A 24,684-nucleotide genomic window follows, 5' to 3' on the forward strand; every position below is an offset into this window, starting at 1 on the left:
TTTTTAATCTTTTTTTAGGCTAAAATTGATAATGAAAAGCCCAGCGAGTAACGTATGTACACTATTAAAAAACTAAAATGTGTTTCAGTGCCAATTTTTTCTAAATTTCTTCTTGAATTAAATGATAGCTACAAGAGGTTGGGAAAAGAAATCACTCACGATCTTTTAAAGCCCAAAAAGTAAGAGATAGTTATATCGTTTTCCAACCTCTTGTAGCAGTCAATTAATTCAAAAGAAATACGGAATATTTTGGCCCTAAAACACATATATAACATTGTGTTTCGGCATCTTTTAAAACCTTGAAAACCCGAGTGCAATCATTCCAGTGGGCACAAATTGTTAATTAAGCCTTTTTCTTACCTGGGTTTCTCTTCTAGTTTGGACTTAATTTGACCCTATTTAGTAGGTTTAAAGTCACAAAATGTAGTCTTATCTTTTATCTTAATACCAACGGTTACAGCTGTTTGAATAAAGTAATTATATTGTGTATATTTATGTCGCGATCGGATAAGACGAACCTCAGTAGCCACCGTTAGTCCGTTATTACAAAAAAATTCCCAGCAGACTTTGGTGCCAGATATAATCCACCAAAAGCATCGTCTGCTATAATGTCTGATAGCGCCTCTATGGCAAACGATACCGCTACAGCTGTGACGTACGCGGGTGCCATTGCCCTCTATATTGTGGAAGCTAGCGTCCGAGACTCCTTTGTCATCTGCTCCTGATCTTGGTATGAACTAGAATCGAATTGTACGTATATGGAGATCAATAAAACGTTACTGAACTACAAATTGTGGTGAATAGTTAAAAACTAGCTTAAATGAATGTAATATAATTTTACTGTGCATTGGCGATACGTGTTAGAGAAATTTTGGCGCTCCTGACTTGTGGTGCAATTCACTGTTTTAAAGCTGTGGATAACTTCGAGGCTCTTACCATTTAAGCATTATCTCTACCTTTACCTTGATATAAAAGCTTATCTGATCATTAGTTACGTAAGAAATACAGTGGTTAATGTTAACTATATCCGCAACTTCTAATAATGTTTCAATGTTTAACAATCAGTAATTTTAACTGGAGTTGAAGTTGGGCTGTCGATACTAAGGTGCGTGGTTCAAATGTCGGCAGGGAAAAAAATTAGAAGGGAATTTATTCGCTAAATTATAATTAAAATTCCACCTGTGAACTAAAACGGAAAACATTCTCTCCTAACGTTTAAAAATGACGATCGAAAAGTTTGGTACTGCCAAAGCCGGGAATGTATGGGTATTTAAATTACTTTTGGCAATCATCATAATAAAATAGTTGTTAGAATACTCCAATATCTCTTTAAAAGTGGATATTGAGACTTCTAAAGGAACTGTAAAATCGTTGTGAAAACTTATTAGAAAAATATCCCTTAATTTTATATAAATTCGCAAAGTTTCAAAAGTTGACGTGTTACACCTAACGCTCAATTACATACACAACGCGTGTATTTCTATTAGTTCTTGTAATTAGAGAACGAAGCTGAAAGCTGACGTGGAATCGTGAATGTCAACTTTTGAAACTGAAAATTTGTATAAAATAATGGATATTTTTGGTAAGTTTTCTTAGTGACTTTGATGTTCTTCCATTGTTTTAGATCGATTAAGTAAATGGCCGCATTATCTGATCCTTCATCTTTAGGAATTCATTAAACCATTTTTCTTTTCTTTTATTAGTGCTCGAAGTGAACGCGAAGAACCCGAACTCAACCGAAGTTGAAAATGCTAGACGAAGGGTGGCGTGAAAATTAGAACAACCGGGTCTTATAAACGTTTCGGAAAATATTCTTCATCTTCACATGAAATCGTCGAAAGAAAGAATTTAACACGAAAAGCACACTAGCAAAATGCCGTTAGTAGAAAAACGTTTGACTGACGCTGATGCTCCCGGAATTATAATACAAAGTGTCTCATCTGATCCCGGTATTACAAAGGAAAATGCGACTTCTAAACAGGATACACCCGCACTTGTCCCAATGGAAAGTGATACTAGCGAAGTATCCATACCAAAAGGAAGCGAATGCGAAGGTGTTCCAGAGAAAAGTGGCATGGAGGAGGAAACAATACCAGAAATTAAGCCGAGAGGTCGCGGTCGCCCTCGCAAAGAAAGAAAGCCGAGTCGTCGGGGTCGCCCTCGCAAAGACGGCAAGCCGAGAGATTTCTCTCTCAAAGAAACAATACCACAAGCTACGAAATGCGAAGGGGTCAAGCCGAGGGGTCGCCCTCGCAAAGGCACGTTAACCAAAACTATCACCGAGAAATGTTTGCCAGATACGCGACTTTCCCGATTAACACGAGAAATGAAGAGAAGAACTCCGTGTGGTTGCGAACTAGAAATCGCTCAACCATTTGAGTTGTCCAATCTAAAACGTCAACGTTTTACTGAGACCGATACTGTCGGACTTGTAATACAAAGTGTTTCATCTGATCTCGGTATTTCATCGGAAAATGTAGCTCCTAAACAGGCCACTGTGGAAGAGGATACATCAATAAAACTGGTTGCACCTGAACCTATCGTGATCGGTAAAATCCATCTTGAAAATGGCGCCAACAAAGAAACAATTCCAAAACCAAACGAATGCAAAGGGCTTCCACAGAAGACTGGCGTTCGCAAAGAGACCATATCAAAAGCGGGTGAATGCAAAGAGGTCAGACCGAGAGGTCGCCATCGCAAAGAAGTATTACCAGAGGCTAGCGTATGCAAAGGGATCGGACCAAAGGGACCATTTGAGTTGTCCAATTTAAAACGTCAACGTTTTACTGAGACCGATACTCTCGGACTTGTAATACAAAGTGTTTCATCTGATCTCGGTATTTCATCGGAAAATATAACTCCTCAACAGAACATTGTGAAAACTTTCACTCACGAAGAGGACACAACAAAAACCCAGGCTTCGAAACCTACTTCACCCTATTCTTTTGCAGTCGAAACTGTCCAACTGGAAAATGGCATTAGCAAAAAACCCATAATAAAAGAATGCAAAAATTTACCACAAAATAGTTTCACTCTTGAAAAAATCACACCCAAAGTGGACAAATACAAAGAGGCCACGCTGAAAGGTCGCACTCGTAAAGAAAAAACACCAAAAGCTAGCGAATGCAAAGAGGTTAGGCCGAGAGGTCGCCCTCGCAAAGAAACAGTACCAAAAGGTAGCGAAAGCAAGAAGGTCGGTTCGAGGGGTCGACCTCGCAAAGATACTTTATCAAAAACTAGTGAAAACAAAAATGTCACTCTACAAGTTTGCCTTAGCAATGCAACCATTAAAAAATCAAAGCCAAGCAAAGAAGCCAAGCCAAGAGGTCGCATTCGGAAAGAAAAGATACCGAAAGCCGGTCAAAGCAAAAAGGTCGCACCGCTAACTCATTCTAGGAAGAAGTTAAAACACGGAGTGTATAGTAAATACATCAATTATGAACGGAAAAAAATTGCTAGGAGGCTAAAAAGGGCCGAACAACGGAGAGACCCCGAATATTGCGCACGAGAAAGACTTAGAGAGAAGGAAAGGTATGCGTTGAAAAAAGAATTGGAGCGTCTCGCAAAATTATTTGATGAAGCTGATGAAAAAGCCGAAATTGTTCAGAGAACATCAATAACAAATGATTGTACAGCTGCTCCTGACAATGCATCGCAAAACCTAAATCCCGACAAATCCACTCGAGCATCTAGGAAGAAGGTAAGAATACCCATTGTGATCCATCACAGACCAAAACCGAAATGCAGAAGAAAAGTTAAACCTTCTATAAAACAATGCAAAAAATGTGGATTGATTAAATCAAATCACGGTATATACTGTTTGGTATGCCAGAGAAAATTGGAAAATCCAACTGAAAACCCTCATACGAAAGAACCTCCGAATCCTACTGTCAATCGTAGGAAAGCAAAACCAAGAAAAAAAGTTCAACCTAAGAAAAAATGCTTAAAATGTGGATTGATTAAATCAAATTCTGATACACACTGTGTGGTATGCCAGAGTCAAGTTGAAAATCCTACTGAAAACCCACCGACGACAGAATTTGCAGGTCCTACCCTCAATCGTTTTGAAAGTACACCTAGTCAGATTGGAAAACCATACTTCCTTGTTGAAAGTCAAAACAATTCCATCATTGATGATTATGCAATTTTCCCATTTTTACAAAGTTCAAACGGTACGATTTGTTCTGATCAAATAAAAACGCAATCCCAGTTGGATTACGATGCAAGTTGTGCACAGTTATGGAATGAAGATGACGCGCCATTTTTACAAAACTCCAGCGATTTGATTAGTGCCTTCATTCAAATCAAACCAAAACCCGAATCGAATGATGACGCGATAACGTCATATTTACTAAGTTCAAACGAAGCGATTGATGCTATTCAAATTAAAACCGAACCCCCGCCGGAAAACGACCCTATTTGTGCACAGTTGTGGAATAGATACGAAACAGTGCCATTATCGCAAGACTCGAGCGAGTTGATTAGTGCTTACATCAAAGTTAAAACAGAACCCGAATCGAATGATGCCGAGTTGCAATGTGCAATGGATTTGGCCAACGCAACCAAAGTCGGATGACTGTGAGATTAGTGGAGCATTTTTTGAAATTTCAAGTGGTCCTATAAGTAAATTTAATGCGCAATATAACTACTATAAAGTTGCATCTGAAGATTTTCTTTTATGAAAATGTCAGCCCTGTTCGGTCAAATTGTTTATTGCCAATACTATTCCATAAAAAACCAGTTGATAAATTCTCAACTTTGGATGGTGCTGTTATGTCCTTTGTTTTTATGCCATGGTTTTCATATTCTAGGAACTTTAAATTAGAAGCTATCTCTAATTATTTGAGCCTTTGAAGTACATTGCGGTATATTTAAATTTGCCGAGATTTGTATAAGTTTCAAAATAATTGTATGTGTTGCTCAATAAAACTTTAAACAACTATGATGAGACGTTTCAGATAATTTATTCTCTTTTACATCGTAATGTGTTCTGCATGGTGACTGAATAGTGCCTATGAAAATTTGGGTGGTCCATCACATCAAATAACTAAGAAACTACATCGAAGTTAAGGATAGTAATACTTAACATAGTTACTTAACATGTAACTATTCAGGGTCTGCCTTTTCCAAGTTTCATCAATAACAATTAAGTCTAGGTATGTTATTTTAATTAATTTGTAAATTATGGGAAAGGGTTTTTCGCTATTCAAAGTCAGTTTAAGATGTTTTCAAGTTCAATGCTATTTTGTTTAATTTTCGTTCTTGTTGAGAAACAAGGGGGCCTGCCTTGTGCGTGCTAACAAGATAATTAAAAGTTGATAAATTACTCTTTCATTAGGTTAAATTTTTTCAATTCAAAATACGTTAAGTTCCAATAATTTCGTAAAGTGATACTGTAATCAAATCAAGTGACGCTTATGATGATAATGTTTTGACGTTGTAAATTTTTAATAAAACTCGTCGAAACACACTTTTTTATTTAAATTGCAGGTCATTTGGGACAAGAAGCCAGAGGATACGGCCAAAAAACAAACTGCCTAACCCATTTTTTGAACCCCGTTTTCAGAATCATAGAAATTCGCAAATTGAAGCCTGATCGAGTGGGTTATACATTAGAAGATGATATATGAAACGTTTTAGACTGATTTATTTTCTTGTAAAATAGTCTGACTACTATTCCTACCCTACCGCACTCCCGCGTGACGCCATGCGGCCGAGAATATTTTGGTCTTTCCTTTTACTAATTAAGCAAAATGTTCATAAACATCCCCTCCATAGAATTAACATTACACTAAACTTTGGAGGCTCATAACTCTGGTTATATTAGAGATACGCGGTTGTCCTTTGAGTATGTTATTGTCATATTTAAGGATCTTTTTATGTATTCAAAAGTTCTCCCAACATGAACAGCTTCTATGGTTTAATTATAAAAGCAAGTTTTTACCGAAATGACATTAGTGTCCAAAATAATCCTAACGTGGTCTAAAGTTAACCTATAGTGTCCAAAAATAGCTTATGGTATAAGTTGTTTTAGGTTTTCTAGCGTTATTTACATGTAATAATTTCCATACAGTGCATAATATTTAAATGTATGGCGTCCTTTGGAAAATAGATAAAACAAAGGTTAGTCACATGGTCGGGTGGAAATAGCCTGCAAGCTATGTTCACCCGGGGTAGACTTCACCGAGCGGTGAAAATAGTGCCCAAGCTGTTTTCACCCTCCCGCGGCCCTTACCTCAATTCTTAGTCACGTGGTAGGTTTTCACCCTCCCGCGGCCCTTACCTCAATTCTTAGTCACGTGGTAGGGTGGAACTCAAATCTACGCTATGTTCACTCGGGGTAGACTTTTCACATAACAGGGCGGTGAAAATAGCGCCCAAGCTACTCACTCCTCGTCCTTACATAAGCCATCGTTGAAATGGATATCTTGCCCAAGGAAGGCTGATCTTAGATTGTTTGAAGCGACAAAATTAACTGAAAATCGATGAGAGGAAACCCCCCCCCCCAAACCCCTACCCGAGCCCCAGCTCCCGATTGCTACAGAGAGATTGAACGACTTTTGCAAGATTCAAGTGTTGCCCTCTCCGACTCTGTATCTTTTCCCTTGAAACTTTAGGGTGCTGGGCTCCATTACTAAGCGCTATGCGTACGTAGCTTCCCTTGATGGAATATTTCGGTTGTTAAGCCTTGGTTTTCGCCGTCGTTATATCTCACGGGGCTTATTTTTGTAAACTAGAAACGAGTCTAGGGGAAAGGAGGGTGGTGAGTGAGAAAGAGAGAGGAAATAGGGACAGCTGTCCCCGCCTTTAAGGAATAAGGACACGTCCTTATTTAATTGCACTAAATGCATCTATTTCTAATTTAATGTTGCTCCATGATGGCAGATTAATTGCTAGCTGCCAATGGAAAAAGGCATTGAAGATATAAATAGGCGTATGAAATATGCTGTCAATCCAAAAATTGTAAGGTTTTTTCAAAGAGAGTATAGGGGAGGAGTGGAAGCTCCCCCGCTCCACTAGGCTAAATTACAATGTTGCCCCTAAATTATACTAGTGGTACGAGGGAGTTTCCGGCTCAGTCGCGCCACCTACGATACCGTTTAATGCCTCAAACGGAAATGCCTCGGTACTGCGCATTGAAGATGCGCGGTAGAAAAGAGGAACAAGATTTTCCCCTCTTTCCACTCCTCCCCTATACTCTCTTTGGTTTTTTTATAGTTCAAAATTTCAAATTGGCGGGAGTTATCAGGCAGAGTTCAAGGGTTAAAAATTGGCGACCTGACGCGGGCTCCTCCTAAAAAACAAAAAAACGTTTTTCCGCGAGATATCATGCGAGCTGGACAGTAGACACTGCTTTAAAAACCATTATTTTTAATTGTTGTTTATTAATTATTATGCTTTGTAGATAATCCATTTGCTAGTGATTTAAAAACAACCTCTAAATATTCTACGCAACTGCAAATTCCAGTTATTGACATAAGTGGAAGTGATGATGAAAATAACTCGCATGTTATTTGTAAGTTTTTAAATCGTATGATCATGTTTTTTATTTGTATTGTGTAACAAAAGTTAATATTTATTTCTTTAAGATGAACCTATAGATAAAAAACTCAGTTCTAAGAGTAATAAGTCTACGGATAGGCATTTCTTGTCACTTTCATCTAGAGTAGAGAAGAAACGTATAAGGAATGCAATGAAAAGCAAATTCAGAAAATTTTCTCAATCAAGTCCAATTTCATCCGCTAATGTATGTTAATGTCTTACCCTTAATTACAGTAATTAAAATAATTTAAATCTTTAAATTGACTGCATTCATATAGATTTATGACTAAGGAACAATACCAAATGCTTTTAAAAAGTCAATCTAATGGTGAACACTACCCTGATGAAGATCGAGGATTAAATAGTGTTTCTGTTGAAAATAAAACGTAATTTCGATACTAAACTCTCTGTTCTTGGATAAACAGTAAAATTTACTTCTTGCAGACTTCCTAGGAAAATTGAGAGTAAATTCTCAACTCTATATTTAAACAAATACGTTGATAATGAAATTGAAGTAGATGATGATTATCAACTTCCAAGTTAGAAAAAACGTCATCATTTAGTCTTAGGGGGTTTATTTTCTTTACTAATTAATAATTTTAGTTAATCTTAAAGTACTTACACCTGATATGGAATCCGAGATTGACAGGGCCATGCATCCAAACCCAGCATCTGAAGTGTTAACTCAAGGGTTTGGAATTAATATAACAAAGAAAGGATATTGTAACATTAGCTGGTCTCACTTGGCTAAATGATGAAGTAAATTTGTAGTTTCAGTTTTAAAAATGGTTTAAAATAATAATAATAATCTTTTATTATAAACAGATCATAAATTTTTACACCAACATGTTAATGGAACGTGGGAAAGAAAAGAATTACCCATCATGTTATTCTTTCAATAAGTTTTTCTACCCTAAACTTAATAGTTCTGGCCACGCTGCTTTGCGTAGATGGACGAGAAAAGTCTATATTTTCTCTTATGATCTTCTTTTGGTTCCTGTCCATCTGGGAATGCATTGGTGTTTAGCGGTATGTTCATACTATAATATTTAAAAAAATATAAATATATTTACTTTTTCTATATTGTTTATAACTTATAAGAAATCAATTTAATGTAACGTCTTTTATTTTTATTTTAGGTGATAGATTTTCGTCACAAAAAAATCCAATGCATAAACATAATCAAAGTAAAAATAGTAACTTGTTTTATTTATTAATTTATTTTATTATTTTATTTATTTATCTTCTTTATTTTATTTACATTTTTATAGAACCGTTATATATTAAATATATTATTAATTGTTATTTATTATAGTTATGTTTAACGTTTAAAGACCTAATTTAATTCGTGTATGTTTTTGAACTCATGTATGTTATCATGCACGAAATAAAATTCAATTCAATTCAATTCAATAATGTTGAAAAATTAAAGAAGACCCCATGTAAAGGACCTTACATAATAGATTTATGGCAAAAGTAATGTAGGAACCGCAGTTTTGCACAAAAGCCTCATTTTGGTATCTTTCCGATAGTCCGATATTTCAAAATGATCACTACAAAGCGCGTCATTTTTCCCTGGAGCCCAATTAAATTTTCCAATGGCTTTGAGCCATTTTTCTAATAAATTGCGCTGATCAACCGGAAATCTTTATTTGAAGTAACAGTTAGAAAAATAATATAAAACTGCAGAACAATTTTCGCGCTTTGCTTACTTATGCCATGAAACATTTTTATTTCTCCCTGTATTTTTGCATTCCTCAATGGAACATTTTCTGCCCATAATTTACTTATTTTTTACTTTTGTTCTTTGAAATCAGCACAAGAAAGTGTTATTTTCAATAATAAATAGTTTTTATTAGGTTTATAAACTACATTTAAACACGAAGTGTGGGAAACGTAAACGTAGTTTGAAATTGCGCAAAATAAAATTTTTAAAGTGTTTAATTTTCGCGCCAAAAGTAAAATATTGAAAATTCTAGTTATGCGCCACAAACATACATGGCACCACCAACGAATGATAAAGTATACTTGTTGAAAAACCGGGCGCGCGAAGCGTAGATTTGGTGTGTAATTCTAGGGGGCTTATATGTTCCAAGTTCTTTGGTGCGCACGACGCCCCTCCTTCGCCTTTAGTAAATTGCGTTACGTCCGATGTTTATGAATTCCACCATTAGCCCTTAATTTCGGCTAACTTTTGTTTCAATATTTTTACAAAAAGAAAAACTGCAGAAGAGAAACTTTTCAAGTTTTGCAGAAAGATAACCAACCTTATTCTGCACATCGCAGTAGAATTTCAAGAGATTTGAGCCAACTCTCAGAAAATTAGAGCCAGAAAACGGTTATCCTCCCTTATACGGCCATGTTAAAAGATGACTCCTATTTCTCGCTTAAAAAGTGGGAAACGCGATTTGAGGCCGATTGGCCGGGCTTCTATAGCGCGTGCAGCCAAAAGCGTGATCGAGTCGGCTATGATGTACTTTAACTATCGTCCAGGCTGGGAAATAGCACACTTCCTCTGGTCCAAAACCAGTTTATTAATTGCTTGGACTAGTTTTTTAATTCAAGAAGTGGGGGTTACTGGTCCTCGGGACCAGTTTATTAATTGCAAATCTATTGGAGAGCAAAGGCTGGGACCAGTCCGGAGACCAGTAAATAATTTCAGACACTAGGGGGTCACTGGTCCAAAGGACTAGTTTAAAAAATATCCTTATTTCCCAGCCTGCTATCGTCCTTTACCAGGGCGTGCTGTATTCTAATAGACAAGTGACAAATTTTAGCAGACGATTCTTCTCAATCATATATGCGAGGATGTGACATGCTATGCCTGGACCCTTATTAGGTGTTCTTATTAGGTTAAATCCATAGAGATACATAGAGTCACTGTTGAATTCCCGCAATTGAGGCCGATTGTTGCTGACGTCACAGCATTTATGTATTTTACGTCATATGGGGAAAAAAAGGCCATGCGACACTCTGCGGCGGCGGTGGTAACTAAAATATATTTTTTTAATTTAATGCTGGAATATGATTGGTTAACTTATTTAAGTCATGCGCACCAGCGTCACGAACGAAAAATGCCGAGAGTGTAAAAAAATACAGTTTAATTATACGGTAGGGGCCTAGGGCATTATTATTTACTTTTTCAAGTAAATTAAATTATTAATGTTCAAGATAAAAGAAAATAAATGGTAAGCAACTTTAATAGATTTTCTCCTTAAAGAGAGAGAGAGAGAGAAATATATAATTTATTATAAAGCAAAATCAACTCTTTTCAAGTTAGGGCTACTGGCCTTGTCAAAGGCTTAACTACTTGGTAAATTGGTAAGGTAGGTTTTTCCTTAGAGTTTCTCTATTAATTTCGTTGTAAATGTTTTTAGTGGTTTTTGTGTTGACGAAAAGTAAAATAAATCGTATCAATTCGTTTTATCAAAGCGTTGAGATGATACCATCATGCTGGGAGCCTAGTTACATCATCAACCGATGACAACATCGATAAATCAGTATCAATGAGCTACTCCCATACACCGATACCCTCAGAATTCCCATTTCAAATAGTATTAACAAAGCTGGTCTTTTTAAATATTCTTAAAGGTATTTACTTCTTGGCAACAACAATTTCGTGGTTAAAGAAAGACAATAATCTGGGATTTATACGTTATTGGGAGATATTGGGTCGTGATTGCGATGTAATGCGTCTTTGTGTTAAATTTTTAAACTCTTTATTCAATCGTTATGTACACTTTTCAACTGGATTCATTAAATCTTTTAATTAAAAAAAACGAAGTAATTGTGTCATCATTAACTAATTGTCCTCTACCGTGAATCTCACTATCGTTAGCCTTGATAAACTGGTCTTAATTTTCCAGATTGTGACATTCTTCAGAGTTTGTTCTTTTTACCAGTAGTGTTGCGTTTTCTTATTGATTTATTTACCGAAATTCTACATTTTAATAAACCTATTATAGGAATGAGTTAAGAGTATTTAGGCCTACCAAAGTTGTTTTAAGAGTATTAGTTGATTATTCTCGAATCTCGATGAGCACTACTCTATCAGAATATTCTTTGTGATTAAATGACTGAGTCCAAAGATTCTTGTCCGAAGCAGCGTGACAGCTAGTCATTTAACATATATTATCAGAGTATTTTTTATCAAAATAAGTGTTTTAATCTAGTGTTTATACAACTACTTGGTAATTGTCTGGATTGGTAAAAATTGTTAGAGTATACTAGTATAGATGATAAAGGTACTCAATATTAGTTTCTATCTAAACATTTGTGTCAAGTTTTATATTGTTCCTTTAACATTTGGCCAAAGAAAATTCATCATTCAATTTATTTTATCATACTAATTTTACATATGTATGTAAGCTTTTGTGTGCGTCTGTTTTATTGCAAGCCGTTAAATTAACTCAGAGACTCTTATTATTCACTTTTACTATTCAGTCTACACAAGTCTCAAGTAGACTTTCTGTGCCAATGCAAAACAAGTAAATAACCACAAACAGGCTTGCCTCTCTGTCTCTGGTTTATGGTAGGCCTCACATAGTTATTGTTCCTAGTAAAAATTACACAAATCCAATATGAATACCACTTACTAGGTACTAAGTTCACCGCTTATATGGTAGCGAGTCATTTACAGTATAGTCGTTTCTATAAAAGTAGTAATAAGAGTAAAATATCGATACCTGTGTGACATGAAATTAGCCCTCAGACTTGTAAGAGTCGAAATAAAAAAAATTATATAATTATTTTATGTATATCACCATACATTAAGAAACCTCATGCTCGCAAAGTGTAATAATTTATGAATCTACTTCACCTGTCTGGTATATGCCAAATTCCGGCTTTTATTTAATTTAAATTTACATAAATAAATAGCAAATGCATTTATATCTTATTAAAACCTAACTTTCTTAATATAATTTGTCTATTTTTATGCCTTCTCTTAAAATACAGAAAATGCAACATAAATAAATAGCAAATGCTTTTATATCTTAATAAAACCTAACTTTCTTAACATAATTTGTCTATTTTTATGCCATCTCTTTTAAAAATACAGAAAATGCAACATAAATTTACCGCCTTTTTGGGATTATTTTGATTTTTAGTTTCTCCGTCCGCCGCTAGGTGGCCAACGTCTTGTTTTTCCCCATAGCGTATAAAATGGGTAAATAGCGTAAAATCGGCATCCAAAAAGCGCGTGTTTCTCTTCCGATAAGTGTGTCTAGGTTATTAATAGTATTCTAATGTCTATGGTTAAATCCGTTCTCGATATCACTAGTTTCGTAAAATTTACAGTGTTTGGTAACATGAAATAGTCAGTAATTTTTACTGTATTTAAAATTTTAGGTACATTTTTGTGATGTTTGATACGCTATAACGTCATTCACTTGGTAAAAATGGGGAAAATTGGAAAAATTATTGCAACGTTGTTAAAGAGTTTTCTAGCTGATTGTGATAAACGATTGCATGGCTCTTTTATATAAAAAACCTTACTTAAAGAAATATGAGTTTTCTACGCGATTAAATTTTACAATTTTGTTTTCGGATATCTCGAGAATATATTTTACAATTTTGTTTTCGGATATCTTGAGAATATATTTTACGAAATCTTTCGAAGCAGGTCATTTAAAGCATTATAAACACGAGATGCGTGAATGTTTAAATCGTTGTGGTTTTAGCTAAAATCCCTCCTGTACAATTCTGAAAATGCTTATTTTCCATTTTATACATAGAAACCCATGACAAATAAATGCATGCTTAGGTTAGAGGGTAGAATTTACACTGTAGTCCTGACATCGAACGCGAAGGGTCGAATTAATCTCTCATCACAATTTTACTACCATGTTTTTGTAGTTTTGATTGGTCCTCGTTGTTTGCCTATTTAGAGAGAGCTGAAAGCTCACGTGGATTCGTAGATATCACCATTTGAAATTGAAAATTTGTATAAAATAATGGATATTTTCGGTTAGTTTTCTTAGTGACTTTGAGGTTGTTGATCCTTCAACTTAAGGAATTCATTACAATATTTTTCTTTTCCTTTATTATAGTGACACGGAAAGCCTATAAATCTCAAAGTAATATGAGGAGCCTCTTCTTCGTCTATTATTTCATATGAAAGATTCGGAAGAAAAAACTATACAGGAAAACAACACAAGCGAAATGTCATTAGTAGGGAAACGTTTTACTGAGGCCCGTACTCTCAGAATTATAATAGAAAGGGTCTCAACTGATCTCTGTAATACAAGGGAAAATGTAACTGTTATAAAGAACTCTGTGGAAGAGGACACATCAATAATACAGACTGCTAAACAGACTACACCTGAACCTTTCGTGATCGGAAATGTTCAACTTGAAACTAGCCTTACCAAAAAAATTAATAATGACAGTAGCAAAGTATCAATACCAAAAGGAAGCGAATGCGAAGGTGTTCCCCAGAAAAATTACAATCAAGATGAAACAGAACCAAAAGCTAAAGAAGGCAATGAGGTCGGGCCGAGAGGTCGCGGTCGCCCTCGTAAAGACGGCCAGCCAAAGGGTCGCGGTCGCCCTCGCAAAGAAATAACAGCAAAAGCTAGCGAATGTGGAGGGGTCAGGCCAAAAGGTCGCCCAAAAGCTATCACTGAGAAATGTTTGTCAGATACGCGACCTTCCCGATTAACACGAGAAATCAAGAGAAGAGCTCAGTGTTATTGTTGCGAGCAAGAAATCGCTCAACCATTTGAGTTGTCCAATTTTAAACGTCAACGATTCACTGAGGTCGGTACTCTCCGAACAGAAACACAATGCGTCTCATCTGATATCGGTACTACACCGGAAAATGTAACTCCTCAACAGGCCACTGTGGAAGAGGACACATCAATAACACAGGCTTCGAAACAATCTACAACTGACCCATTTGCGATGAGAAATGTCCAATATGAAAATGACACCAACAATGAAACAATTCCGAAACCAAATGAATGCAAAACTCTTCCACTGAAGATTCATGTTCGCAAAGAGACCATACCAAAGGCGGGAAAATTGAATGAGGTCAGGCCGAGAGGTCGCCCTCGCAATGAAGTATTACCAAAAGCTAGCGAATGCAAAGAGGTCAAGTCGAAAGGTCGTCCTAGCAAGGAAACCAAACAAAAATCTAGCGAATGCAAAGGGATCAGACGGAGAGGTCGCCCTCGGAAAGATGGCAAATGTAAAGAGGTCGCGCCGTTAATTCCCATTAGCAAGAAGAAGAAATGGAAAAAGCGCCCTAATACAAACGTAAATTTGAGACGGAAAAGACTGGCGAAAAGACTAAAATATGCCGAACAAATGAGAGACGCGAAATATCGCGAACGATTAAGACTTAGAGAGAAGAAAATGGCTGAATTTAAAAAGGAAGTGCAGCGTCTCGCAAATTTGTTAAATGAATCAGATGAAATAGCCGAAAATGTTCAGAGAACAGTAATAACAAATGATTGTACAGATGCTCCTGACATTGCATTGCAAAACCTAAATACCGACAAATCCACCAGGGCATCTAGGAAGAAGATAAAAAGATACTATCCAGATGATTATGTACAAACAAAAGCGAACCCGATAAAAACATCTTCGAGACAATGCTTAAAATGTGGATTGTTCAAATCTAATCATGGTGTATACTGTTTGGTATGCCAGAGAAATCCTTCTGGAAAGTCTCCTACGACGGCATTCCCAAATCAGGATTCTGCTTGTGGTGCCTTAATCACGGAAAGTGTTAAAAATGTTGTTAACTCAAGTCATGATGAACATCGAGATAATTCTATTGCCCCTAATATTCACGAAGGAAGTGGCGCAATTGGCTCTGTTACTATTACACAGAAAAGCAACGAGACCAGTACACCATTTCTACAAAGCTCTGGTGAATATGAATGTGGAATAGGTTATGAAAATGTGTCGGAAAAAGTTCCAGCATCGGGTGATGACGCGATGCCACCATTCTTACAAAGTTCAAATGATGCGATTATTGCTGTTCAAATTAAACCGCAACCACCTTTGGATTACGACGCAGATTGTGCACATTTGTTCATTAAAGATGAAACGCTATTTCCACAAAACTCCAGCAATTTGATTAGTGCGCACATTAACATAAAAAAGGAAACCGAATCGAATGACGACGCGATAACGTCATATTTGCTCTGTTCCAACGAAACTATTGATGCTATTGAAATTAAACAGCAACCACCTTCGAATTACGATGCAGATTGTGCGCAATTGTTCATTAAAGATGAAACGCAATTTCCACAAAACTCAAGTGATTTGATTAGTGCCTACATTCAAATAAAAAAGGAACCCGAAGCTAATAATCACGAGAATACGTCATATTTACAAAGCTCAAACGAATCTTTTGAGGCTATTCAAATTGAAACGGAACCACCGTCGAATTACAACGCAGTTTATTCACAGATCTGGAATGGAGATGAGACAATGAAAGCTTTACAAAACTCTGGCAATTTGATTAATGCGTACATTAAAGTCAAAACAGAACCCGAATGGAATGATGACGCGAGAACGTCATATTTACAAAGCTCAATCGAAGCTTTTGAAGCTATTCAAATTAAAACAGAACCAACGTTGGATTTCGATGCGTGTACATCATACTTGCAAAGTTCAAAGTAAACAAGGTGACTCAGGCAACCATCGCCAAATGACTATGAGATTTGTACAGAGTTTTATCACAGTTTAAACAGCACGATTGATGCTGTGCAAATTAATATGCCACAATGCAGTAACGGTGACAACAAATTTGAGCAATTTAACTTGTGGAATCGATATGAAAATATGTCATTATCACAAAACTCTAGGAATTCGATTATCGCTTTCATTAAACAGTGCGATTGATGCTGTAGAGTAGCGGTTACAATACATATGAGCAACTTAACTTACTATACACTAGTGTTTTGTAATGTCTTAAATTTCCACTTATGAAAATGGGGACAATGTAGCAATTCTGCGTATTCTTTTTTAGAGACAATTGTTTATTGCTAGCTCAATGTCATAGCAAAGGAGTTTGTTATGTTATCCTCACCATCCTAAATATATTTTAAATAAACTCCTTTGCTATGGCACATGGTGCTGGCAACAAACAATTTTCCGTACAAATAATATACAATATTGGTAAATCATCGACATTTACAACCTTATGAATTACAAAACACTAGTATCTGCATCATCCTAAATATATATTATGCAATGTTTTTCAAAATTAAAATTTGCATTATTCTTATTTTTGTATTTTTATATTTGGATTGGAAGTGTATTGCGGTATATTTAACATTTCCCAGATTTGTGTAGAACTACATTTAATCTTCAAAGTAAATAAGTGTTTACCGAGCAATGCGTTCTGCATGGTGAATTCAGCGTATGCAAATATTAAATGCATTTTATCAGAAGTATATAATACTTCTCTTAGAGAGAAGTGTACCACATAGCGGGGTAATTGTAACGTCATTCTTTCCAACATCAGATTAACATTTTGAGCAATGCTACAAAACCGAGTCACATACGCGATAAATAGTTCCCTCGTCATAACTCTATTATCGTTTAACTATTTGGCGCTTATAGATTTTTGTCCCACCCCAAGACTAGGTTTGTGGGATGATTGCTTGGGATTTAGTGCCAAAGAATTATAGAATTCATTTTACGGTGCGATGCCCATCTGAAGTTTGATGAGGGGGAAAGTAAACAAAAAGGATGAGCCTGGGAAGAATGACGTTACATAACTAAAGTATTAAGAGGATACAGAGTGTCATTCTTCTTGTTTATTTTTCTGATTTATTCTGCAACAGACCACCTTTTATCTAAACATCAGTGGAATAGTCCTTTCCGATGAAGTTTCTTGGCTATTGCGAGCTTGTTGACACGCGTTAAACTGCATTCAATATTTTTCAAGGAACTGGTTTAAATTAGCGTATACAATAAATTTTTAAGTAACTGTTGTTTTAGACTAGTTAACCGAACCTTGATACTTAGAAACGTACGTTACAGCTAGGGTTTATTCTTAAGGTAACACAAAAAATACCAAGTCTTGTTCTTCGAGTATTTTGCATCTAGGCGATAATTATTTAAAATTTATATAAAATAAAATTCGCAACAGTTTGGGTAATGCCATATCGCGTTATCTGCCGAGATTAAATAACAAGATGGTCAAGACCCATATTAAAGCCACATACTCCGGCTCTAATTAGGCATACTATTCTGTTGTAAATCAAACGATTATTATTAGTTAAAATATCTTTTCTACATAAGAAAAAAAGAATGAAACTTACAAACTACGCTACTCTTACTTCAAGGAATTTACTTATATTTCAATTGTAATAGTGCGACACAAACAGGACGTGTATAAATTTAGGCGCTTAAGAGACGTGGTTGAAGAAAATCTCAAGTAATGGCAATGGCTACTGAAACGGACATCAGCATAAAAAACAAGTAGAAAGGAGCGATGACGCTTCTGAGGTCCAAGTCGGCTGAGCTTTTCAACGGTCTCTTCCACGTGATGTATTCAATGGGGTGATGGAAAACAAAATCCAGATAGTTGTACACTTGCGTTTCGAATATTGGTCCCATTCTGCAATAAAACATTTTTCAACTCCGTTCACTCTCTGATAAAGATCATACTGACATAGTTTGGCCGTACTCATGTATTCGCGGACTGCTTCTTATCCAAGATGTATTGTAAACGATGTTTAAGTAGTCGAAGCCAAATTCTTGTTGAGAAAAGTAAAGTCCTTCCGCGAAGATCTCTTTAGTCTCAGAATCAGCAGTCAAGACCTCTCCCAAGAGCCAAGTCAGGTGGATGTCCGTTATGATCAGAGCTCTTTCACCAGAAATTATCGGCAGGTATCCATCAAGCATCAGAAAATCCATTAGACTTTTGAAAATATTCTCCTGATCGAGCGCGTCGAGCCATTCCTGAACAGCTGAATCCTTAGCAGCCTAGATGGGAAGGTAAAATAAACGGTGGGGTTAAGAATTGTTTAAAACTCAAGCTAAAAGCTGCTATTCCCAAAAAAGCAGCCGCAATTTCTAAAACAGCAGTTTTGAACAACTCCGCTGTTATTATCGAATCGCGATTGACATTTCAGGAACTGCTTTTCATAGAACTGATTTTACACGATACACCGCGCTGATACGTACCGAAGGCATCAGACCAATCGAAAGTTATTGCGAAAAAGGTTATTTACCAAAATCTTAAGATATTCGAAAGTTCCGCTGCGTTCGATCATTATAGGTGGAATTCCCGATTTGATCAAGTCCGAGAGGGTGTCGATGCAATTGTAACTTTCCGCCGTTAACTCGGTACACAAGTAACAACCCAAGAAAAACAGGATGAAAGTCACTCCGATAAGCCACGACAAAGTTAACAGACGAGAAGTAATGTGGGGCAAAATGCTGGAAATCGCTGTAAAAAAGTTAACCAATTATGTAATTTTTCCAAATGCAAAAAACTGTCTAAGAGCCCACCAGTCCCCTCTGTGAAGTAAGATCCATCAAGGAGAGTGTATAAGAGGGGAGACTCGGAGTGAGACAAAATGCACAAAGTAGTCCCCCGTTCCTAAAACGGTATTGTGCCGGTCCCCAGTTACGATGGCTACCGCTACCCCCTCGGGCCTCGCGGCAAGAGCGCGTATGTTCTCGCGCCTGCGTTCAAGCCTCTTTAGTCTAACATCATGAGTTTGTTTATAGTTTTGAATATCTCTCGTTTCCAACAACGACCACGTGACGCGCGCCTTTACCAACGGCTAGCACGTCGAAGTTGCTCTCCACTACATACGGTATCTTCCTGGGTTTTTCACCTCCCCTTTCCAGAACGAGTCTCCCCTCTTATACATCCTCCTTGGATCCTCTTATAAAGCAGGCTCGCGCAACGATCAATATTGTTTTCAGTTTTTCACCCCATACCCAAAGTAAAATTGCGAATAGTAGAAACAATTTTCTTACGTTCAGCACACAGGAGCGACGTGTTTTCCCAGACGTATTGCAGGGCCTCTCGAGCCACGTTTTTGAGAAAATTCGTGTTGGACAAAGATTTGTATTTGTTCATTACTATCGAATGAACGACGAGCAAAAACGACAGTAGGATGACGGTTAATGCCGTTAAAATCGCCACCTATAATTAAACCAAAAACGAACCCATGATTGAGACTGTAACTGAGCGAAAATTACCTTAGTGTCCATATTTAAGAAGGATGACGAAGTTATCAAGACTCTCTTCGGGGCGGCGGATACGATAATCGTCTTCGAACTTCCAAAGGGCAAAGACGGAGTGAAATATTCCTGTCGGCCATCAAAAAATGACAACGGTGTGGGAAACATTACACAGTGAACATTCTAAACCCCGGAGAAAATTTATGTAGAGCTTATTTGCACTTCGCTACTACCATATTAGCAGAAACGTTACTCACGTTTGCTAATTTAGGTTCAGAATAAAATCTAATAAGCTCATAAAAATCAAATTTATTGCCTTCGAATACTGCCCTGGAAGTAATGGATAAAATGAAGTTTAAAAATCGTGCAAAAGTGGTCATAAGTTAGTCATACGCATCTGATAAACAATTTATCAGAAAAGATGACAAATACGTTTGACCAGTGAGCAGGTGTGAGAAGGAGACTCTTTCTCCGTCAGCCACTCTTTGAAACCGATATCGCGCTGTGATTGTGGCTCGGTATCAGAGTTTCGCACATGGGAAATCGCCGCAACAGAGGGAAACAAACCAGAGAAGTTTTTTTTTCTTAACGGATCATGTGACCTCTGGCTACGAAGTAGGTGCGCGTGAGAGAGATATCGGCCTGTGCCGTTATAGTTACCTTCCCCCTTTTTTCTTTGACTCTCCTTCTCATTCGTGCACACTGATTTGACTGAGCGAGTGAGAATTACAATCGTCTGCAAACGTATTTTATAAACACTAGTTTCTGATATATGATAATTTACATTGAGTGTTGCCACACCTCAGCTCACTAATTTCTTTCTTGTGTATTTGCGCTAAACTAGTGCATTAAAACAATTCATTCTCTCTCGGCCAACATTAGAACCTAATTTCAAGTTCAACGAAGATTACTTTATGTTGAAGGATCTTTTTAAATAATCCGCTGTGCTTTCGTACCGCGACACTTGATTCGCCATCTCCCACGTTTCCTGACAAGAAATTAAAGTATAATACAGTCTTGATTTAATAAATCAATGATCAAAAATAATGATGAACTCACCGTAATTGTCGTATAATTTATGGGAGTCTCATTGGCATACCTATAATAATTGACACTTTCAAAGAAGCAAAAGTGTATAGATAGATAAAACAGCATAAATTACCTCTCCGAGTCAAGAGGAGAACTACTACTACAAACTTATTAACCTAAATATAGAATTATTTCTCTTTTTTGAAGTAAAATTTACGAATTATTAAAGCAGTATTCCAAGCATAGCGAATATACAGTAAAGCAGACGAAATACTCTCAATTGTTTACGAAGCTCTTTGGTTCAATAGGCCTCTTACGGATAACATTCTTTAACCGACAGAGTCTAAGCCTTAGCGTTCTTCTTGTAATCACTAAAGCAAGGATTATTCTATATAAGATGTAGTATAGCCATTTCAAATAATAATATTGAAAAATATCCTTGGAGTATCAAAATGAAACAGAGCTTTATAGCTACAAAACTACTAAAGGCATCGTAATTACGAAAAATATTTCCACATATTCACTTAATAGTATGGAAAAAGAAAATATTAAGGTTCTGTGGGATTTCTTTACACATCAACACAAGGCGAACTGCTAACGCAGCGCACTAGTGTAACAACGGACGGACACACAGAAAAACTGCTGTTTAACTCTTTCCGTAATAATTTTGAGTAGAGAAGAAGGTTATCTTAAATACTAAAATAAATATAATTAATATTATATATTTTCAGCAAGGCCCATCAGATGGAGGTGTCTATTTAGCCGACAGTGTCCGGTCAAAAGACCGGTGGCCAGCCAAATATCCCATCTGCTGAGCGCAATAAGGTCCCTAGCCCGAGACCTGCAGGGGCCATTTACAAACTGTTTCGTCTGTCTCTGGCCCTCCATATTATGCCATGCAGGCTTCGTCTAGCGTACCCGTAGGGGATGGGGACGACCGGCGCCGGTCCCAAGAACTTGGTCTCCGCCCCTTTTTTAGCAAACCTATCGGCTTGCTCATTGCCATGATGTCCGCTATGCCCCGGCACCCAGTACAACTGGATCTTGTTGTGTACCTGGAACACACTTGCGTAGGTGCCCAGACTCTGAGAAACCGACCCTTGTGGTTTGGCAGTAGTAGCCGGCACCAGCGCCGGAATTAGTCTTAGAACCATCAGTGAACCAAATAGTTTCACTCCCGGTACCAAGAGGCAGCGGGTGAGTGTCGCTGATACCAGAAGCCAGTAAGTACAGACTGGTGTCCAAGTGGGATGGACAAAAGAACAGATGATGGTGGTGTTTAGAAGCCAGTAAGAACAGACTGGTGTCCAAGTGGGATGGACAAAAGACTGGATGAAAGTAGTGTTTAGATGCTAGTAAGTATAGACTGGAGTCCATGTGGGGTGAACAAAGAGCAGATGATGGTGGTGATTAGAAGTTCAGACTGGTGTCCATGTGGGATGGACAAATGACCAAAGGATGGTGGTGTTAGACACGCAATGGAATAATAGCCGTTGTAAGTGGAACACAATTTTCCAAATTTCCTGGAGCTGTGAGAACACGTTTGATCCGATTTGCAAACTGCGAACGCGGTCCTTTGGGGTGTAACGACTGACAGACAGACAGACACACACAGACACATACGTCGAAATTAGAGCCTCTCCGTGACATACGTCACTCGGTGAGGTAAAAACCAATGGCCCGCCAACCTATTTACAGACCCTTTATTTTATGGTACTAGAGCCAGCATCTTGTACTTTATGAGCCTATTCACGGCTTGTTCCCTGTGCTACGGTCGGGTAGGTAATCATACGCAGAGAGGGGAGGAAGGAGGACTTCTCATATGACACTGCGCGAGCAAGTTTCAACTTTTTGTTTTTATTTCTTTATACTTTTGAAATAAAAAATGACATTAGAGGTTGGTTGAGGTTCGATATTTTCAGTTTTATTCGAAGGAACATTTAAGTTAATATTTCAAATTGGAAACCATTCATAAAATTACAATGTTAAAGCAAATAAAATATTATTATGAGAGCAAGTGCTTTGGGTTTCTCTGTGAAGTAGGCGACAAACGGTTATGGAATTCTATGGGACGACTAGTATCACGTGACGGATTCATATAGTGCGGGTTTAAACCCGCTTCTCAAACAGGCCTAACTCGTAGTGTGCTATTAGAAAAGGTAATTGCTTGTATTTTCTTTATGGATACGGGGTTCCAATTTGAAAGAATCTTTATATGTTCTTTCATGAGTTTATTAGACACGTTCCATAAGTATGACACTACCCATACTTCGTAATGCTAGAGAGTAGAGACTTACTGAGAGCTAGTTCGAAAACGACGCGAGAATTCACTACACTCGGTTTCGCAGTTCACCTAGTGCTATTTAGTCTGTACTATGCCAGTGACAGCGTCTCACCAGGCGTCGCTTTACGAGAATCTATGACGTTTCACGTACGTCGCTTCATGACAAGCTCTCAGTATCCAGTGACAAACTTATACAACGTATCTTATTAACTTATGGTTCTTTTAATAAAAATTTAAACTTCAGTCCGACATTCGCCTTTAAAAAAAGATATTTACCTGTATTTAAAAAATCTCTCGTTGCCAAGAAATTCAAACTCGTTTTCTTCCATTCCTTTTAATTTTCAGCTGACCACTCACTGATTATTAATAAATTAAAAATGTCCTTTATCTTCTGTCAAAAAAATGAGCTATAGATAGAAATTCCATATCGTTCGTTGCCATTTTGGGCCCTTGAAAATCCTACCATTTAGAACCTGAATCGTTCAAAGCCTAAAATAGTTGGTTATAGAATTAGGGAATATTGTATCGAAACGAGTATAGTTACATGGCGTGGCTGCTTGAAATTTACTCTCTGCATTCCATCATACATAATGTCATGGTTTTCTTGATTTTAAATTGACTTACCGATGTTGTATTAAGGAGCTGGTTTAATTTAGCGTTTACGCCGTTTAGAATGAAGTCACTGTGATACTTCGAAACTTAAGTTACAGGACTAATTCTTCGAGTATTTTGCATTGGGGGATGATAATTTTAATCTTTTAAATAGAAACAGCTAATGCACTATCACGTTACCTGCGCGGATGTTAAATATTTGGAGAAATTGAATCTTTGAAAATTACGGGATACATTTCATCAGGAGTTCATAATAACCCCCCTTCGGGGGGAGTACGAAACTGGTTAAAAAGACCGTAACAACAAAGTTTCACAGTAAAGCTCAGCGGATTCATACACCGATTAACTCCCAATGAAATAGTTACCCCAATTTTTAGCGCCGCGCATTAACTTCCACAGTTCCGGTTTAGCACTATTTTTATCTTGTGATTTTGGGAGCGAAAATGGCTCGCGTCTGCGTCTGTCGGCGCGGTGGTAATTAAGCCTTGGCTAAGAAGTTGGCTTTTCGATGGTTTCTAGCTTTCTACAAAACATTTAAACGATCATCATTAATGTTTTGTTGTGATATGTGTGAGTGAGAATTCCGTGGTTAAATTAAAACGGTTTGGACAAATTTATTCGCAATATCTTTAATATAAGAATTCCATCGTGTTTCTACGTCCACCATATTCGCCATTTTTCTTAACGACGGAGATCCCAGCTAACGGAAGTTTTGGAACGAAAACCAGGGAGCATAGATACCACTACAATCTACTGTAAAGTTGTATGTCCATCAGCAGGCTAATCCTTTCTATGCGCAACGACAAAATCTTGTTGATCGCGATTTTAACCATTAGCTCTATGGCCAGTTTCGTACTTCCCTCCCCGAAGGGGTGTTATTATGAACTCCTGATTTTACGTAGCAATGTTTTGGTTAATCAACTTAATAACTGAGTATATTGGAAAGAAACGTCACCCAAGGTAAAAAGGATATGGGTTAGCACTCGAAAGTACATGTTTTCTATGAAACTTTTTATCCCTTAACAGAGTTTTCCTTTACGTAGGCCCATATAACA

General features: G+C 37.1%; 5 protein-coding genes and 2 long non-coding RNA genes across 19 annotated transcripts in view; 3 read left to right on the forward strand and 4 right to left on the reverse strand.

The window, feature by feature from the left end:
• The window catches only part of LOC149588778 (uncharacterized), a 22,146-nt gene extending 17,201 nt beyond the window's left edge, over positions 1 to 4,945 (forward strand). For 8 of the 9 annotated variants that reach the window (XM_089862281.1, XM_089862275.1, XM_089862276.1 and 5 more), the window contains exon 2: positions 1,704 to 4,945. In XM_089862281.1, the coding sequence (XP_089718407.1) occupies positions 1,874 to 4,576 (2,703 nt within the window). In that variant the 5' untranslated portion in view covers positions 1,704 to 1,873 and the 3' untranslated portion in view covers positions 4,577 to 4,945. Of the gene's footprint in view, positions 1 to 631; positions 751 to 1,703 lie in introns of those variants that run through there. The other variant, XM_089862282.1, reaches the window with a different exon arrangement.
• On the forward strand, positions 960 to 16,362 carry LOC149588782 (uncharacterized). 4 transcript variants are annotated; one of them, XM_089862286.1, is made up of 3 exons: positions 12,047 to 12,935; positions 13,399 to 13,509; positions 13,593 to 16,362. In XM_089862286.1, the coding sequence occupies exon 3, from the start codon at positions 13,657 to 13,659 to the stop codon at positions 16,174 to 16,176; it is 2,520 nt and encodes an 839-aa protein (XP_089718412.1). In that variant the 5' UTR covers positions 12,047 to 12,935; positions 13,399 to 13,509; positions 13,593 to 13,656; the 3' UTR covers positions 16,177 to 16,362. The 4 variants fall into 4 exon arrangements, with proteins under 4 accessions (XP_089718411.1, XP_089718412.1, XP_089718414.1 ...); XM_089862288.1 differs by having other exon boundaries at positions 13,431 to 13,509; XM_089862287.1 differs by having other exon boundaries at positions 12,047 to 12,891.
• Positions 5,078 to 8,950, forward strand: LOC149588783 (uncharacterized). 2 transcript variants are annotated; one of them, XM_089862311.1, is made up of 7 exons: positions 5,078 to 7,516; positions 7,590 to 7,747; positions 7,821 to 7,928; positions 7,987 to 8,081; positions 8,146 to 8,301; positions 8,368 to 8,571; positions 8,682 to 8,950. In XM_089862311.1, the coding sequence occupies exons 3-5, from the start codon at positions 7,825 to 7,827 to the stop codon at positions 8,295 to 8,297; spliced, it is 351 nt and encodes a 116-aa protein (XP_089718437.1). In that variant the 5' UTR covers positions 5,078 to 7,516; positions 7,590 to 7,747; positions 7,821 to 7,824; the 3' UTR covers positions 8,298 to 8,301; positions 8,368 to 8,571; positions 8,682 to 8,950. The 2 variants fall into 2 exon arrangements, with proteins under 2 accessions (XP_089718437.1, XP_089718438.1); XM_089862312.1 differs by having other exon boundaries at positions 8,158 to 8,301.
• A 941-nt stretch (positions 16,363 to 17,303) lies between the features above and the next one.
• On the reverse strand, positions 17,304 to 17,931 carry LOC149588784 (uncharacterized). Its single transcript, XR_016379814.1, has 2 exons — positions 17,826 to 17,931; positions 17,304 to 17,754 (listed from the first exon to the last, which is right to left on the reverse strand). It is a non-coding gene; the product is annotated as an uncharacterized LOC149588784 (long non-coding RNA).
• Positions 17,932 to 17,937: 6 nt separating this feature from the next.
• On the reverse strand, positions 17,938 to 18,501 carry LOC149588785 (uncharacterized). Its single transcript, XM_089862104.1, has 2 exons — positions 18,179 to 18,501; positions 17,938 to 18,124 (listed from the first exon to the last, which is right to left on the reverse strand). The coding sequence occupies exons 1-2, from the start codon at positions 18,421 to 18,423 to the stop codon at positions 17,938 to 17,940; spliced, it is 432 nt and encodes a 143-aa protein (XP_089718230.1). The 5' UTR covers positions 18,424 to 18,501.
• Positions 18,502 to 18,701: 200 nt separating this feature from the next.
• On the reverse strand, positions 18,702 to 19,872 carry LOC149588786 (uncharacterized). Its single transcript, XM_089862105.1, has 3 exons — positions 19,723 to 19,872; positions 19,498 to 19,666; positions 18,702 to 18,958 (listed from the first exon to the last, which is right to left on the reverse strand). Exons 1-3 carry the CDS (start codon positions 19,870 to 19,872, stop codon positions 18,702 to 18,704), a joined length of 576 nt encoding a protein of 191 aa, XP_089718231.1.
• Positions 19,873 to 23,301: 3,429 nt separating this feature from the next.
• Positions 23,302 to 23,699, reverse strand: LOC149588787 (uncharacterized). Its single transcript, XR_016379769.1, has 3 exons — positions 23,642 to 23,699; positions 23,481 to 23,506; positions 23,302 to 23,405 (listed from the first exon to the last, which is right to left on the reverse strand). It is a non-coding gene; the product is annotated as an uncharacterized LOC149588787 (long non-coding RNA).
• Positions 23,700 to 24,684: the final 985 nt, after the last annotated feature.

This window comes from Phalangium opilio, unplaced genomic scaffold (genome assembly GCF_054372755.1).
Source record: "Phalangium opilio isolate 3A_F unplaced genomic scaffold, DU_Popi_V2 ptg000537l_1, whole genome shotgun sequence".
NCBI classification, from domain to species: Eukaryota; Metazoa; Arthropoda; class Arachnida; order Opiliones; family Phalangiidae; genus Phalangium; species Phalangium opilio.

Bases quoted from the DNA above. Each gene is read 5' to 3' on its own strand.
- LOC149588782 (XM_089862285.1), top strand. From the start codon at position 13,657: ATGAAAGATTCGGAAGAAAAAACTATACAGGAAAACAACACAAGCGAA.
- LOC149588786 (XM_089862105.1), bottom strand. From the start codon at position 19,872: ATGTTTCCCACACCGTTGTCATTTTTTGATGGCCGACAGGAATATTTC. The intron at 19,667-19,722 runs GTAATTTTCGCT...GTTTAATTATAG, and splicing joins TCTTAAATATGGACACTAAG to GTGGCGATTTTAACGGCATT. The intron at 18,959-19,497 runs GTAAGAAAATTG...ACTTTTTTACAG, and splicing joins GTCGCTCCTGTGTGCTGAAC to CGATTTCCAGCATTTTGCCC.
- LOC149588783 (XM_089862311.1), top strand. From the start codon at position 7,825: ATGACTAAGGAACAATACCAAATGCTTTTAAAAAGTCAATCTAATGGT. The intron at 7,929-7,986 runs GTAATTTCGATA...TACTTCTTGCAG, and splicing joins GTTTCTGTTGAAAATAAAAC to ACTTCCTAGGAAAATTGAGA. The intron at 8,082-8,145 runs GTTAGAAAAAAC...TAATAATTTTAG, and splicing joins TGATGATTATCAACTTCCAA to TTAATCTTAAAGTACTTACA.
- LOC149588785 (XM_089862104.1), bottom strand. From the start codon at position 18,423: ATGGATTTTCTGATGCTTGATGGATACCTGCCGATAATTTCTGGTGAA. The intron at 18,125-18,178 runs GTCAGTATGATC...GTTTTATTGCAG, and splicing joins CATGAGTACGGCCAAACTAT to AATGGGACCAATATTCGAAA.